At 47.2% G+C, this 16,398-nt stretch overlaps 1 protein-coding gene across 47 annotated transcripts in view; it reads left to right on the top strand.

Annotated features, from left to right (window-relative positions):
- The window catches only part of nrxn3a (neurexin 3a), a 2,216,268-nt gene that overhangs the window by 1,611,685 nt on the left and 588,185 nt on the right, over positions 1-16,398 (top strand). For 5 of the 47 annotated variants that reach the window (XM_073039341.1, XM_073039342.1, XM_073039343.1 and 2 more), the window contains exon 1: positions 5,533-5,871. The exons of the other annotated variants lie outside the window; for them this stretch is intronic. In XM_073039341.1, coding sequence (XP_072895442.1) covers positions 5,649-5,871 — 223 coding nt within the window. In that variant the 5' untranslated portion in view covers positions 5,533-5,648. Of the gene's footprint in view, positions 1-5,532; positions 5,872-16,398 lie in introns of those variants that run through there. 47 annotated transcript variants of the gene reach the window in all.

The raw sequence follows: 16,398 nt of genomic DNA on the forward strand, positions 1-16,398 counted from the left end.
GTAGATGCTGCCCGAACTGCTGAGTTCCTCCAGCATTGTGTGTGTGTGTGTGTGTGTGTGTGTGTGTGTGTGTGTGTGTGTGTGTGTGTGTGTGTGTGTGTGTGTGTGTGTGTGTGTGTGTGTGTGTGTGTGTGTGTGTGTGTGTGTGTGTGTGTGTGTGGTGTGTGCGTGGTTACTGGATTTTCCGGCATCTCTCGTGTTTAGATTTGCGGTGTTCATTTATGGTCATATATCGTGTGCCTTTAACTGCAGTGACATTTGCAGTGCCTCCCCCATCCCTCCCAGGTTCAAGTGCTCTTTTCTCCGAGGTTATTTGGGCAGCAGTAGGAATGATGGACGGGCACTCAAAAATCAAAGTTCAAAATAAATTCATTATCGAAGTATTATTATGTGACCACACACCACCCTGAGATTCATTTTTCTTGCAGGCTTTCTAACCTATGTCACTATTTCCACTCTCCCCTCAAAGTCAATGTCAAAATCAAAGTAAATGTATTATATAAATACGTATATGTCGTTAAATGCCACTTTAAATTCATTTTCTCGCAGGCATTCACAGGAAAGCAAATACAACAGAGTTTATTTGGTACATCATAAAGATGGACGAAATGAGCAAAAGAAGGCAAATTGCAAAGTGGAGTAATAGTAATCAGTGATACTGAGAACGTGAGTCGTAGAGTCTTTGAAAGTGAGTCTATGGATTGTAGAGGTGTTGAGGTGAGTGATGTTATCCATGCCGGTTCAGTAGGTTGATGGTTGAAACCGTTCCTGAACCTGGTGCTGTGAGACCTACGACCTCCTGCCCAATGGTAATAGTGAGAACAGGGCCTCCTTGGTGATAGATACCACTTTCTTTTGGCAATACTCCTTGTAGATGTGCTCAGTGATGGAGAGGCCTTTGCCTGTGATGGACTGGGCTGTTTGCACCACATTCAAAAGCCATTTTCGTGCATTTGTGTTTCCACTCCACACTAGATTAACACCAACACCAACACTAGCAGTAAAATCAGAGATGCAACAGACCAGGTTCAGCTATAATATCATCCCCAGTATAACAGCCAGCCAACTCCTCCCATGAAGACACATGCATAAGGTACAGTCAGACAAGAGTGTTGGTCTGTAAACACACAAAAGAGTCAGGCAGCCTCTTGACCTTACGATATTTTTGTTTGCGGGAATAAATTGAGAGAGATAATGAAATGAATGGGGACAAACTGCAGGTTGACACTGTAGAGTAAAAGGGCGTCTTTGGGGATTCTTCCTTTAATCTCGAATTGCTGAGTGCCAAAAGGAAGAGGGATAGACGGCTGATAATGGAGGAAGCACTCCTGTCTCATGCAGAATTCACTAATCACAGGCTGCTGAAATGTTGCTCTCGGTGATGCACTATGCAGTAACTGCCTGCCACTGAGCCTCTTGTGTACACTGAGCATGCCCTCTCGTGAGAGTTCCAGAGAGATTCTAGTTCCTGTGCCTTCTTCAGCTGCAGACCAGATCCAAACTCGAGCTTAACTCAAAAATACAGGAGGAACTCAACAGGTTAGACAGTATCTGGGGAGTGAAACGTTTGGACAACATTCTGGGTCTGTCCACAAAAGAGTCCCACCATCATTTTGCTTTTTTTTTTGCTCCAGATTCCAGTATCAACAGTCTCTAGTCACTGAGCTCCAACCAAGTAATGAGTAGCAAATGTGATTTCCCTTTTCAGTATTTATCTTCTTTTTCAAATTGGTGGTTTGTCAGTGTCAGCTTATCTATAGTTTTTGTTTATAAATGTTATGGAATACATTTATTTTCCTGCAAATTCCAACAAGAAAGTGAATCTCAAGGTAGTATGTGGTGACATATACGTACTTTGCTTTGACCTTGAGTTTACATTTTCAGTCTTTAATATTTTTGATCATCTTCTGATCAATCAATACATTGTCCCACAACCAAAGCCAAAGAGCTTTACAGCAGAGAAACAGTCCTATGGCCCAATCATCCATGCCAAGCGAGATGTCCTTTTAAGTTAGTCCCATTTGCCTGCATTTGGCCCATATTCATCTAACCCCTTCCTATTCTTGTACCTCTCCAAATGACTTTTAAATGCTGTTGAAGTACCTGCCTCAGCCTCTTCCTCAGGCAGATCATTCCATTCTACTCAACTTGAGTGAAAATGTTGTCCCTCAAGTTCTTATTAAATCTCTCCCCTCCCACCATAAATCCATGTCTTCTAGTTCTAGCTCCCCAGCCCTGGGAAGAAGGCAATGAAAGCAGACCCAGTAGCAATCAAGATTAAATAAAGGTTAGTGATCAGTTTTTATTTGTCACATACACATCAAAACATTCAGTGAATGTGTCATTTATCTCAATGATCAACACAGTCCCAGGATGCACTGGGGATAGCCCGCAAGTGTTGCCACAAGTCCCTTGCCAACATAGCATGTCCACAACTTGCTGACCCTAACCTATACATCTTCAGAATGTGGGAGGAAACCGGAGCACCCAGTGGAAACACACATGGTCATGGGGAAGATGCACCAGCTCCTTATAGACAGTGGCAGGAATTGAACCCAGGTCACTGGCACTATAACAGTGTTATGTTAACCACCACATTACCATGACAAAAGTATAACTTGCCTTGCAAGAACATTGCCCGGCAGTGGAAATACTGGCAAGTGAAATACATTGTAGGGACGCAGCAAGCAATTTGCATACAAAGGCTTCCACAAACAGCGGTGCGATCATAATGAAGCAGATCTCTGTATTTGTAATGCTTGCAGAGGGAGAAGCAGAAACACTGGGGAAGACTCACCTGGCTTTCTTCGAATTGGTGCCTTGGGATCTATTTTAGTTCTCTGAGAGAGCAGGTGGTTTCAACATCCATGCTTGAATTAGAAAGCACATCTTCTGAGGAATTGTTGAGCGAGCTTGGCCTTTTCTGGAACGAAGGAGGATGAGAGGTGACTTGATAGAGGTGTTGAAAATAAGAGACATAGATCACTTGGAGAGCCAGAGACTTTTTCCCAGGTCAGAAATGGTTCAAATGAAAGGATATAATAAGAGACAATGGTAGAGTAGACAGTGAGGCATGGTGAGACAAAGCAACTGTACAAACCAGGAATGGGAAAATGGAAGTGACTACAGGAACCAAGAGCTGTAAGGTAATGTTGCTGCTCTGTAAAATTCTGGTTAGATCACATTTGGAGTATTATGTTCAGTTCTGGTTGCCTCATTATACGAAGGGTGCGGAAGATTTAGAGAGGGTGCAGAGGATGCCTGTATTACAGAGTATGAGGTTAGGCTGAGCAAGTGAGGCCCTTTTCCTTTGGAGTGAAGGAGGATTTTATATATATATATAACCGTTGATATTTTAGGACAGGACCCTTCTTTGGGACTCATAAATGGTTTCAGCCTGAAACATCAATTCTATTCCTTTCCATTGATGCTGCCTAACCTGATGAGTTCCTCCAGCATTTTGTGAATCTTACTCTGAATTTCCAGCATCTGATGAATCTCTTGAGTTTATACTTTTAAGGCCAGCGGAGGAGGAGATAACATAGGTGATACACAGAAAGAGAGGGAGGGAACAGGCTGATACATTAGGGGCTTTTAAAATATTCCTGTATAGGCACGTGGGTGAAAAAATGGAGGATTATGGGCAATGTAGGAGGGAGGGGTTAGATTGACAGTGAAGGAAGTATGTGTATCCCGTATGGTACTGGAGCAAGCCTATCAGGAGATTCTCTGAGGACCTACCGTCCTCCCCCCTCTCACCCTACTGGGTAACCATAGATCAGGAGCGTGAAGTAGAAGCATAGCCAGAACTTGAGGAGTAAGATTTGCGAGTCCTCTCCATGAGCGAGTGCATTTCCACCGGCTGCTCCGATTTCCTCCCGTATTCCAAAGACGCACAAGTTCATGGTTAGTTGATGTTGGCACCGGAAGCGTGAGGACACTTGCGGGCTGCCCCCAGCACAATTCTCGGACTGTGTCGGTCGTTGACCGCAGAACGATGTATTTCACCGTACGCTTTGATACGCCGGCGAGAAATAAAGCTAATCTTTCGAAAACCAGCACTTGATCCAGATGGCCCGAGACAGCTGTATACCTGGAGAGAGGAGCCCGGGTGGGCGATCGAAGTGGGACTGGATGTTAGAAGACCAGGGAAAGGTGGCGCTTGGTTGTGGCACAGTTATCTCTGTTCTCTAACACATCCTCCCACTGGTGAATGGAATCAGATAGGGATGTAAGGAGCCTGCCTCTGAAGGCGCCAGAATATCTTGTTCACATGAATCCCGAAGTATTTCGCGTCTAGTTCATTAAAAATAAAGCGATGCATTTCTTTTATAAGAAGTTCCTGGGTGACGAGCTTGTTTAAAACCCATATGTTAGCGTCGAATTCTACACTCAGGCAGTGTCTTGCTGCGGTGGAAGAGCGCCATGGCATACACAGTGTGCAAGGTGGAGGGTCGCCCCCCCCCCGCCCCACCACCGGCTTCCGGAACTGATTCCCTCCACAGACCCCGGGAAAGGGAGTGGGTGTGTGTGCTGGGGTGGGGAAGGGTTGAAACGATGGAGGGAGGAGTTGTGGATGAAGGGACTGGGGGTGTGGTGTAGGTGCAGGTGCACGGGGTTCATTGTAAGAAGGAAGTCCCGTCCCCGTCAGAAGCCGCTTGCATCCGCTCGACCTTCTCCTTCTCCGACCCCCGCTGGATTTAGGGTTGGGATTGCTGGGCCACTGTTCAATCTTAGCACTCTGTCGTTTGCTCCGCCCATTTCCAATTACGCCGCCCCGCTGTTCGGAGTGGAAACATTTGCAAAGTCTTTTTTTTTGGTCAAATTAAAACAAAAGGCTCAGATTCTATCTTTCAACGCTGCTGCTGTTCGCTCTTCACACAATGCCTGTGTGCGCCGATCTGCTCCGCCGTACCAAAGCGTTCACAGGGTTAATCATCTTCCGTCTGAGAGGCTGGGAACGATGCTCGGAGGAGAGAGCGTCTAAATAGTTCTGCACTGCATCAGTCAGAAGATTGCTACTGGAGCGAGCAGCTAAGATCTTGAGAGCTGCCAGTTTTTTTTAGATTCCCAACTTTGTGTGTGTACGAGGGGGAGAAGGAGATAGAGAGAGAGAGTGAGAGTGAGAGAGAGAGAGAGAGAGAGAGAGAGAGAGAGAGAGAGAGAGAGAGAGTGAGAGAGAGGAAGAGAGAGAGAGAGGGGAGAGAGAGAGGGGAGAGAGAGTGAGAGAGAGAGAGAGAGAGAGAGAGAGAGAGAGAGAGAGAGAGAGAGTGAGTGTCTGCTGTCACCTTCCAGGGTACCTTGGAGCTCTAGAGAAAGAGGAAGATTGCCCAAGTCTCCACCTCTTCCCCATCCGCCGCGCGATGAGCAATAACGAGACTTGCCGGCTGACATGACCATTAGCGGATACAATCTGGGTCTGGACGAAGCAGCCACGGTGGCAACCTGAGATCGAGCAGGAGGACCTGGTCAAGCTCTGGTGGTCTGGCCGAATCCGTTGGGGGGGTGGGGGGCGGGAGGGGGAGAGAGAGAGAGAGAGTCAGGGCGCGGGGAGATGCCAGCGACGATCATGGGCTCCACACCACCATGAACCTTCCCTCTCGCCTCGGACTCGCGCTGTGTGCCTCCGGACTGACAGAGCGCCGATCATGCACCTGAGGATTTTACTGAGTTTCTGGAGCAAGCATTCTGCCTCCCGCTGCCGTGGCCAAGCGCCCTGGATCTGGTCCCTGACCCTGGGCAGTATCGTCAGCGGCGTATGGAGTTCATCTGGCACTTCGACGCACCATGAGCACCTCTTCCAAGGAAACAAGCATCCCTCCGTGCCCATCTCCATCTACCGCTCCCCAGCCTCCCTGCGGGGTGGTCACGGTGCGTCTCTCTCTCTATTCTCTCTGTTGTAATAAGTACTTAACTTGCTACCTCCCCTCCCTTCTGCATGCTAACAGGATGTGCTTCGTCTTGTTTCAGTTCTGTGTTAGTATGGAGTTAGTACCAAGGGCATATTGTACGGATAGTTACAGCTTTTTTTAAAAAGTCCTGGTACACTGTGTGTATGCAGAGGAGTAAGAGGGGTGGTGGCTAACCCTTCGCAGTCTGTCTCATAACTCCACGCCTCACACTGTCAGCGAATGTTGGGGTTTCTCCCTAACGTTGTTGGAGAGTCTAGGTTTGAGACCGAAGTGTTCGCTTTCAGAAAGAATACGTCCGTCCCCGACCCACCGGCAGAAAGCTGTCAGCTGCAGTTTTGAGATTCGGAAGGAGAGGGTTGCCAGGGAGAGGCTGGCGCGGTGGAGAGCTCAGGGAACCCTGGCGAAGCGAGTGGAGTTCCTCCCCCACCCCGTAAACCGTAGCAGTTACGTAAATTCTTCGGCATTTCTCCCGGGGATTTTCAGGCACTTGGCAAATGAGTCGAGATTCCCTTCCCCTTCGGCCAAGCCGGCGCGGGAGGCCATTCGGCCCGCTATACCCCGCGCGGGTTCACTGAAAGAAAAAATGCATTGGATTCCGCTATCCCCGCTCATTCCACTTCGCTGCTCCATCCATCGGAAAGTTGCAGTTCGGTCCGTTCTCGCCGCCCTTCAAGGCAGCGCGCTTCAGCATCTCTTCCCTTCAGTAATCTCACCTCTCCTCTGCTCGGTTCGCTAATTGCCTATAAGCTGTGTCCTCTGTCTACTGACCCACTCGGCACAGTTCGTTCTATTACCTTCTCTAACAGCTGCACGCTCTCAATTACACCCTTTGATGGGCACTCAGTGGTTTAATTGCTAGGAGGAATTCATCGAACGAAAAAGGAAAATGAAATCAGATCAGGAAAGGAATAATTCGAACAACGTTTTTTTTGTAATGGGGGGGGGGGTGCTAGGTGAGAGGAAGTCCTACCTCCACTCTTATGTCTTGTGTGAGTTCGCATGTATGTGCCCGAATTCCCTGCGTCTTTCTTCTATAAAATTCCACGGATGCTGTCCCTCGCTTATTGCTTGATAGTGCGACGCCGGGAGGTAAGGGCAGCGAAGGGCTCATTTCCCACGCCACGGGTAAACCCAGGTGGGACGCAAGAAACTACTCGGTCCGTCTTGCCTGCGGCGACTTATCCCAAAGGGCGCCACAGATAAGCCCCCTCTCCCCTCCCGCGGAATGTTCACTCCGCTCCCACCCCGTATCAAGTTGTGATCGCCTTCATGGATGAGTAGACCCCTGGAAGGTGAATGCTTCTGAGTACATCACCTGAATGGTCTCCTGACAACGGTTGAGGAAGTTACAGGATGGCGTGGAGTGGTACGGGGTAGAGGGGCCAAATGGTCTCCCTTAGCGTGCAAGGGAAAACAAAAACACACGGAGACAATGACAGAAAATGCTAGGAACATTCTGCGGGGTCGGGCAGCATTTATGGAAAAACGAAAAGGGGGCGATTTTGAGGTTGCATAAGCCATTGGTCAGACCGCACTTGGAACATGACGATCAGCTTTCGAGGGAAGGATGATCTAGCATTGGAGAAGGTCCAGAGAAGCTTTACGAGAATGATCCCTGGTTAACGTACGAGGAGTGTTTGATGGCTCTGGGCCTGTACTCGTTGGAATTTAGATGAATGAGGGAGGATCTCATTGAGACCTATGGAATATTGAAAAACCTACATCCGGTGGACGTGGAGAGCAACACACTCGAAATGCCGGAGGAACTCAGCAGGCCAGGCAACATCTCTGGGAAAGAGTACAGTCGATGTTTCGGGCCGTCAGCAGGTCAGCGGAAGGGTCTCTGTCCGAAACGTCGACTGTACTCTTTTTAATAGATGTTGCCTGGCCTGCTGAGTTCCTCCAGCATTTTGTGCGTGTTGCTTGGATTTCCAGCATCGGCAGAATTTCTCTTGTTTGCGATTGGACGTGGAGGGGTGTTTCCTATAGTAGGGGAGTCTAGGATCAGAGAAAACAGCCTCAGATTACAAAGACGTCCCTTTAAAGCAGAGTTGAGGGATCTCTTTACCCAGGGGGTGGTGAATGTGTGGAATTCATTGCTACAGGTAGCTATGGACGCCAAGTCATTGGGTATATGTAAGGCATAGAAACATAGAAAGCCTACAGCACAATACAGGCCCTTCGGCCCACAAAGTTGTGCCGAACATGTCCCTACCTTAGAAATTACTAGGCTTACCTATAGCCCTCTGTTTTACTAAGCTCCATGTACCTATCCAAAAGTCGCTTAAAAGACCCTATCGTATCCGCCTCCACCACCGTTGCCGGCAGCCCATTCCACGCAGTCACCACTCTCTGAGTAAAAAACTTACCGCTGACATCTCCTGGCAGAGGTTGATAGGTACTTAATTAGTAAGGGTGTCATTAAAGGTAATGGGGAGAAGGCAGGATAATACGGTTTAGAGGGATAATGAATCAGCCATGATGGAATGGCCTCCTGTGTCTTATGGTCGCTTAAAATGCTGAAAACACTCAACAGGTCGGGCTGCCAGGCAGCATCTGTGCGAAGAGAAACGAGTCAATATTTCAATATTTCAATATTTCATGTTCCCGGATTCTTCATTAGCAGTACTACAGTGACAAAAACACACACAAAATAACAAGGTAAAATCCTAAGGCGTTACTGGAAAAATACTGACATGGATAGCGAAATGGCTGACAGGCAGTAAGGAGCGTGTGGGAATAAAAGGGGTCTTTTCTGGTTGACTGCTGGTGACTAGTGGTGTTCCTCAGGGGTCAGTATTGGGACCGCGACTTTTCACATTGTTTGCCAGTGATTTAGATAATGGAAGTGATGGTTTTATGGTATCGTTTGCGATAACACGAAGATAGGTGGAGGGGTAGGTCGTGCTGAGGAAGCAATGCGATCGCAGCAGGACTTGGACCAACTGGAAGAATGGGCAAACAAGTGGCAGATGGAATACAGCGTTGGGAGATGTATTATCTAAATGGAGAGACGGTTCAATCAGAGTTGTTGAGGGATTTAGGAGTCATCGTGCAAAACTCCCAAAAGGTTAATTTACAGGTTGATTCCGTGATAAAGAAGGCAAATGCAATGTTGTCATTTATTTCAAGGACAATAGTATATAACAGCAAAGAGTAAATGCTGAGCCTTTATAAGACACTACTCAGGCCGAACTTGGAGTGTTGTCAATAGTTCTGGGCCCCATATCTGAGAAAGGATGTGTTGTCTTCGGAGAGAGTCCAGAGGAGGTTCACGAGGATGGTTCCGGGAATGAAGGGGTTAACGTATGAGGAGCGTTTGGCAGCTTTGGGCCTGTACTGACTGGAATTTAGAAGGGGCGGGATCTCATTGAAACTACCGAATGTTGAAAGGATTAGAAAGGGTGGATGTGGAGAGGGTGTTTCCTCTGGTGGGGGTATCCGGAACTAGAACGTACAACCTCAAAACTGAGGGGCGAACTTTTAGAACAGAGGTAAGGAGGACTTTATTTCTTTTAGCCAGAAGAGTAGTGAATGTGTGGAATGCTCTGCCACAGGCTGTGGTGGAGGCCGAGTCCCTGGGTATATTTAACGCGGAAGTTGATCGCTTCCCGGTCGGTCAGGTCATCAAAGGATATGGCTAGAAGGCAGGTGTCCGGGGTTGAGTGGGATCCAGGATCAGCCATGATGATATAGCGGAGCAAACTCGATGGGCTGAATGGCCTAGTTCTGCTCTTATGGTATTACGGTCTGAAAAGCTGGAGGAACTCAAAAATGTCGGCAGCATCTATGGAGGGGACGAGGCCCTTCATCAGGAGCTGTTGAAAGATCTCGGCCCAAATCGACTGCTAATTAGTTCCTCCAGCAATTTGTGTATGTTGCTCTGGAATTCCAGTAGCTGCTGAATCTCTCGTGTGTAGGATAACAGGAGACACAAGTGAACACAGTCATAATAATCATCTGACGGAACTCAGCGGGCCGAGCAGCATCCGGGGAGTGGAAAGAACTGTCAGTGTTTCGGGTGGACACTTCGCACAATGTCAGTGGGGATTTATCGACGTTATTGCTACCGTTACTATGCCGACTGAATTCTCTCAGTACATGATATCGACCTGAGACATCGAATGTCCACTTCCACCCGCAGATGCGGCCCGGCTCACTGAGTTCCTCCGATTGTTTTCTTTTTTCCCCCCGGATTTCTGCATATGCAGTCCCTTGTGCCTTTGAAATGTTAACTCCGTTTCCCTCTTCTACAAACCTTGCTCGGCCTGCTGACAGGTGTGTGTGTGTGTGTGTGTGTGTGTGTGTGTGTGTGTGTGTGTGTGTGTGTGTGTGTGTGTGTGTGTGTGTGTGTGTGTGTGTGTGTGTGTGTGTGTGTGTGTGTGTGTAGGAGAGAAGTGGGTTTGCGGGACAGACGACATTTGTATCAGCTGCTTGAAGGGAGATGGGAGAAGAAAGAATATCTGGGGTGGGTGGGGCCCTTGATTATGCCGGCAACTTTACTAAAGCAGAGTCCATGGAGGGTAACTGGGTTCCGTGACAGGCTGAGCTGTGTCCACAACTCTTGGCTGTTTCTGCTGTCACCTGCAGAGCAGTGAGCATCCAGCTAGTATGCAGCATCAGTGAAAAAACGTGCAAGAATTGATGAATGTGATTATTACTGTTCTAATGCAGGATACTCCGGAGCTGTAGTGCGATCGTTCGGGTCGAGTACCATGTTCTCCTAAGAGTTTGTCTATTGGTGGGTCCTCAGGTGGCTGGGGCTTCCAGGGGCCACATATTCTGGTGCACTGTTGGCAAGAGTAAGTGGTGGCTGTAGTAACTGGTTGGTGGTAGCCATCCGTATGTCATGATCGATCCATCGCAATTGCTATTGCTTTATCTTGGTGGATATGCTGCCTATGTCAATGGATAATGAACATCAACATGCTGGTCGTAAAAAACTGAATCAAAACTTCGCAAGTGTCGTCCCACCCAGACCATAGTGTGCTAGAGATGAGTGTTAAAATGATGGGGCTATCTCATCTCCTTTCAGATTAGTCAACCGCGCTGGCGTCTCAATAGCTGAGATTGACCCAGGTAAGATCTAAATTATTGACGGCATTCGTCGACATCGTAACTATTACTAGATAAACACACACACACACACACACACACACACACACACACACACACACACACACACACACACACACACACACACACACACACACACACACACACACACACACACACACAGAGCTGGAAGAACGCAGCAGGTCAGGCAGTATCTCTGGAAAAGAATAAAGAATCAACGTTGCGGGCCGAGACCCTTCATCAGGATTGGAAAGGAAGGGAGAAGAAGGTGACGTGGGAGAAGTAATACAGGTTGGAAGGTGAAGCCACGTGAGGGGGGGGGGGTAGGTGGATGGGGATACTATGACTAACATGATTCAGTGGGCTTTGTAACCACATTATTGATATTGGCAATAACATTCAGAAAAGCAGGAGGAACTCAATCGGCCGGGCCGCATCATTGGAGAAAAAGGATAGACTTAGATGCCTGGTGCTGGGTGGTCGGGTCCACGCGGACGGCGCTCACCGAGCCGATTCCCGATCAGCGCGTTGCCTGCGAGCAACCATTAAGTACTGAGCTCCCGCTATCTGGGCCAGACCAACGCCTCACCACGATGAAAGCATTACCAGCATAAATAGTACTCCGGTTAACCTGAAGTCAGACTTACCCAGTTATATAGTGATTGACTAATATAAACATACAGTTAAAATATTAATTGGTTAATGCTAGTAATGTAGACCCCAAACCGGTTAAATCGTATCACTAATAGTTACAGGGCAGACTGAATACTGTCGTTAATGCAGTTCAAATGTTAACTGGATAGTGTTAGCAACGATTACCGTGTGAATTGCTCGGTGTCAGTAATGCAGTCACAATACCGTCTGTAATATTAGAACATAAATCATTACAACACAATACAGACCCACGATGTTGTGCCAACCTTTTCACCTACTCTAAGATCAATCTAACCTTTCCCTCCTACACAGCCTTCCATTTTTCTCTCATCCATTTGCTAAGAGTTTATTAAGTGCCCCTAATGTATTAGCCTCTACCACTATCCATGGCAGGGCACTCCACGCACCCACCATTATCTCTGGAAATAGCATACTTTTGATTCCCCCCCCCCCCCCATACTTTTCTCCAATCTTAAAATTATGCTCCCTGATATTAGCAGTTTATTCTCTGGGGTAAAAATATCGCGGGCTGTCCTGTGGATCTATGCTCCTTATCATCCACCAAGCCACCTCTCACCTCCCTTTGCTTCAACAAGAAAACCCCGAACTCGCTCAACCTGTCCTCTTCCCAATCCAGGCAGCATCGTGCCAGATCTCCTCTGCACCCTCTCCACACCATTCCTATAAATGAGACGGCCAGGACTGAACATACAGTATTCCAAATGTGGTCTAAAACAGGTTTTAGTAACAGTGTCATTAAAATGTGTCTGTAATACAGGCACAATGCTAATTGACTGCTGTCAATAATGAAGTGTAAAAGTTGGCATATAATTATCCTGCTGATTGAATAGCTTGTACTCCTTCCCCTCCCTACTGAATATAAGGAGGAACACAATTGTAGTCCTAATTGGTTAGTGCCTTTAATGTAGTCACGGTAACACAAATGATTCTGCAGATGCTGCAAATCCAGAGTAAAACAAGCAAACCAGCAGATCAGGCAGCATCTACGGAAAAGAGTAAACAGTGGGTATTTCGGTCCGAGACCCTTCGTTCATCAGGACTGGAAAGGAAGTGGGGACAACGCAGGAGATGGGTGGGGAGGAGGGGAAAGGGATGAGGGGGTGGGTGGGTTTGCGAGGGAGGGATGAAGTTAGAAGCTGGGAGGTGACAGATGGAAAAGGAAGAAGGAACCTTAAAGGAGAGGACAGCGGACTGTGGGAGAAAGGGGAGAAGGGGCAGCTGAGGAGCAGAGGGAAGCCAGAATGGGGAATGGACGCTGAATACCGTTCCCAGTGCATTTCATATACAAACTCAGTGCTGTCAGTGACATCGTTGAGTAACTTCTCGCAGAAATATCGTGAAAACGCCCAGAGATTCGATAACGCGGTGACAGTGACTCCTGAATACTGCTCGGAATAGAGTTAAAATGCAAAGTGAACACGGCCAGTTACGGTACGGAGTGAGGTGTGCCAGCAAGTCGGTTGCAGCACCGAAAAATTCCACAATACAGTGAAAACGCGAATTGATTTACCGATAGTCAGAGCAGCCTTTAATACATATTGGATAGTGGAAGTAGAGATACAACGATGCTTGAATATTAGGAGTAGTGTCACCACTCGAGACAAGTACGGTTTTCTGCTGAGGGGCTATTCCCTTAATGGAGAGTGTCAGTGAGTGACTTTATTTACCGTGGAGGCGGATGCACAGGCAGTCGCTTGACAGATCGGGGCCAGGAGTCAGTGACCCGAAATGCATTATGACCCGGGACCCTCCACTGCCATCGTGGTGTGTCATCATCTTCCGCCAACTCCACGGCTGAAGTCTTGGTTGGATCGCTTCCTTTCTGGGTCCTCCCCCTTGACCTTACCACCACGGGTGACCGTCCCAGGAGCTAAGCTCCAGACGGCACCGCGCAAGCCCCTCCACCGCGACAAGGTGACGAGCCTCGGAGGAGGCTTATATATCATCAGTAGAATAGTTGCCACGCCAACTGGCGACTGCCAGGTTTAGCAGTTACAAAGGTGATTGGGAAGGGTCAGTAATAGTTACACTGACAATTGAATCGTGCCGGTAATACGAAATATTGTGCTGATCGTGTGATTTAAATATTGTGATTTAATAGTGCTAGTTATACCGTTGTAATTCAAGCTAAATCCCGGAAGTTGTAGTTACACGCTAACTGAAGACTCCCAGTGATATGGTGATAATGCCTGCTCACAATTTCGGAAAAAATTCAGACCCAATGAAATCTGTAACACGTTTGCAATGATGTAATAGTTAGAATGTTCACTGACTTGTATTAATATTTCCAATGCGACGTGGAGTCAGTAAGTCACAATGCTGGCTGAATATTTGAGTCATACAGTTCCATTGCTGATTCAATCGTGGCAGTAATCTTTCCCACTTAAGCGGCCCCTCAGGGCGGGAGGACAGCCTACCACCATTCCACTTCTGTGGGTTGTGAACTGGCTGATAAGGTCCATGTGCGAGCCAGGTGCAAGATATGCTTGACAGGGCAAATGGATATTGGAATTAGAATTGGAATTGGTTTAGTGTTGTCACATGTGCCGAGATATAGTGAAAAACATTTGCGTTGCATGCCATCCTGGCAGATCATACCGTACACGAGAACATCAAGGTAGTGAAAATAAAGAAAACTGAATGCAAAATACAGCAAACGCGAGGAAATCTGCAGATGCTGGAAATTCAAACAACACACACAAAATGCTGGTGGAACACAGCAGGCCAGGCAGCATCCATAGGGAGAAGCGCTGTCGACGTTTCGGCCGAGACCCTTCATCAGGACGAAGGACAGCATTTTGTGTGTGTTGTTGCAAAATACAGTGTTGGCTACAGAAGAAGGCCAGCACAGGCAGGCAAATAAAGTGCAAGGGCCACTGCCAGATAGGTTTGGAGATAGGAGATGTCTACATGAGTCTGATAGCAGCGGGATAGAAGCTGCCCTTGAGTCTGGTGGTGTGTGCTTTCAGGCAGTTGGTGCCTTCTGGTTGATGGGAGGGAGGTGAAGTGAAAGTCTGGGGTGCAAGGGGTCCTGGATTATGTAAGCTATTTGCTCAAGGCAGTGGGAAATGTAGATAGAGTCGGTGGAAGGGGTTCTGGTTTGTGTGATGTACTGGACTGCATCCTAGTGCCATTTGCAATGAACCTGTGAATGTTTGTGTTGAGGAACACACAGGGATCCACTATCTTCCTAAATGCTCTTTCATTCTGAGCAAACATAGAGCAAGAACTGCAAAGAATTGATTGGGAAGTTGTACTGTACTTCTGTTAAGTAAGTCCTGGGAACATTCTTAAAATTGTCTATGCACCCTGTAATTGCTTGCCTTGACAGGGCTCAGAATAGAATATCTGTTTAGGAATCTTATATCCCATTCAGGCTGACTGATTGTAATTAGACCCTTGAGGCTGGAGTTGTGGCTTGGGAGATGTGACTGATCCAGCTTTTTTTATCGTGCCAGTAGTGAGTTTTGTTTAGACATTGTCAATAGTACCCATCCAGTTGTTTTGGGTCTCCACTAAAGAGAGTCCATCTGAAACATACACTGGAAAGAATCAAAGCTGCCAGGCAGATTGTAACTTTTATTTTAACCGGGTCTTGATCTTCAAACTCTTTTCCTGGAATGGCTAATGACATTGCTGATACCTGTGCTGACTGGGAGGCTTTTCTCTGAGGTATGGGAAATAGTCCATGTTTTCCAGGTCACATTATAGACCAGTAATGATAGCAACTTTCTACAGGGGCACATTGGGGGCATCCTGACTGGCTGCATCACTGCCTACTATGGGAACTGTACCTCCCTTAATCGCAGGATTCTGCAGAGAGTGGTGCAGACAGCCCAGTGCATCTGTAGTTGTGAACTTCCCATGATTCAGGACATTTACAAAGGTAAGTGTGAGAAAAGGGCCCGAAGGATGATTGGGGACCTGAGTCACCCTAATCACAATCTATTCCAGCTGCTACCATCTGGGAAACAGTACTGCATCATAAAAGCCAGGACCAACAAGTTCCAGGACAGCTTCTTCCACCAGGCCATCAGACTGATTAACTTATGCTGATTTGAGTGTATTCTATGTCACATTGACTGTTCTATTTATTATAAATTACTACAATTGCACATTTAAGCGGAGACATAATGTAAAGATTTTTACTCCTCATGCATGTGAAGTTGTAAGAAATTAAGTCAATTCAATTCATTTCAAGGGAGAAATATTATGTCGTAGAGACAGGTGTATTGAGGAACATTGTTTTGCACAGGTTAAAGACTATTTCCTATATCATTAGGTGAATAAGTCCAGGATGACTTGAAGCTGAACACCTGATTCATCATCTGGAAAGTGTGGCTAGGTTACTAACATCATGTGATCTTGATTCTGCAGTGAAGTTGAACAGTTTTCCTGTTCGCGTAGGAAGCCTCTTGGAGGTGAGGCCTGACATTGCAGTGGGACGCAGTGTTGGAGTGATGATTGATCTGTTCCTGACACTGAGCCACACTGACCGTGGGTCCATTGAGGATCATGGCCTGCCTACCATCATGCAGCTGATGAGGGACAGAGGCAAGTTTCGGTGGGCAGCTGGGTTTGAGAAGGACTTTTTCAATTGATGGATCTAAAGGTTATTGTGAGGTTTTTCATTTCTTCTGGAGCTGTGGTATAATGGTCATCATGTTTGTTATAAGGTGGATGGAATCTGCTGTGATTTTGGGAGCAGGTCTTCTGCCACTATGCAGAGGTCATT

This window comes from Hemitrygon akajei, chromosome 3, assembly GCF_048418815.1.
Source record: "Hemitrygon akajei chromosome 3, sHemAka1.3, whole genome shotgun sequence".
In the NCBI taxonomy this organism is placed as follows: domain Eukaryota; kingdom Metazoa; phylum Chordata; class Chondrichthyes; order Myliobatiformes; family Dasyatidae; genus Hemitrygon; species Hemitrygon akajei.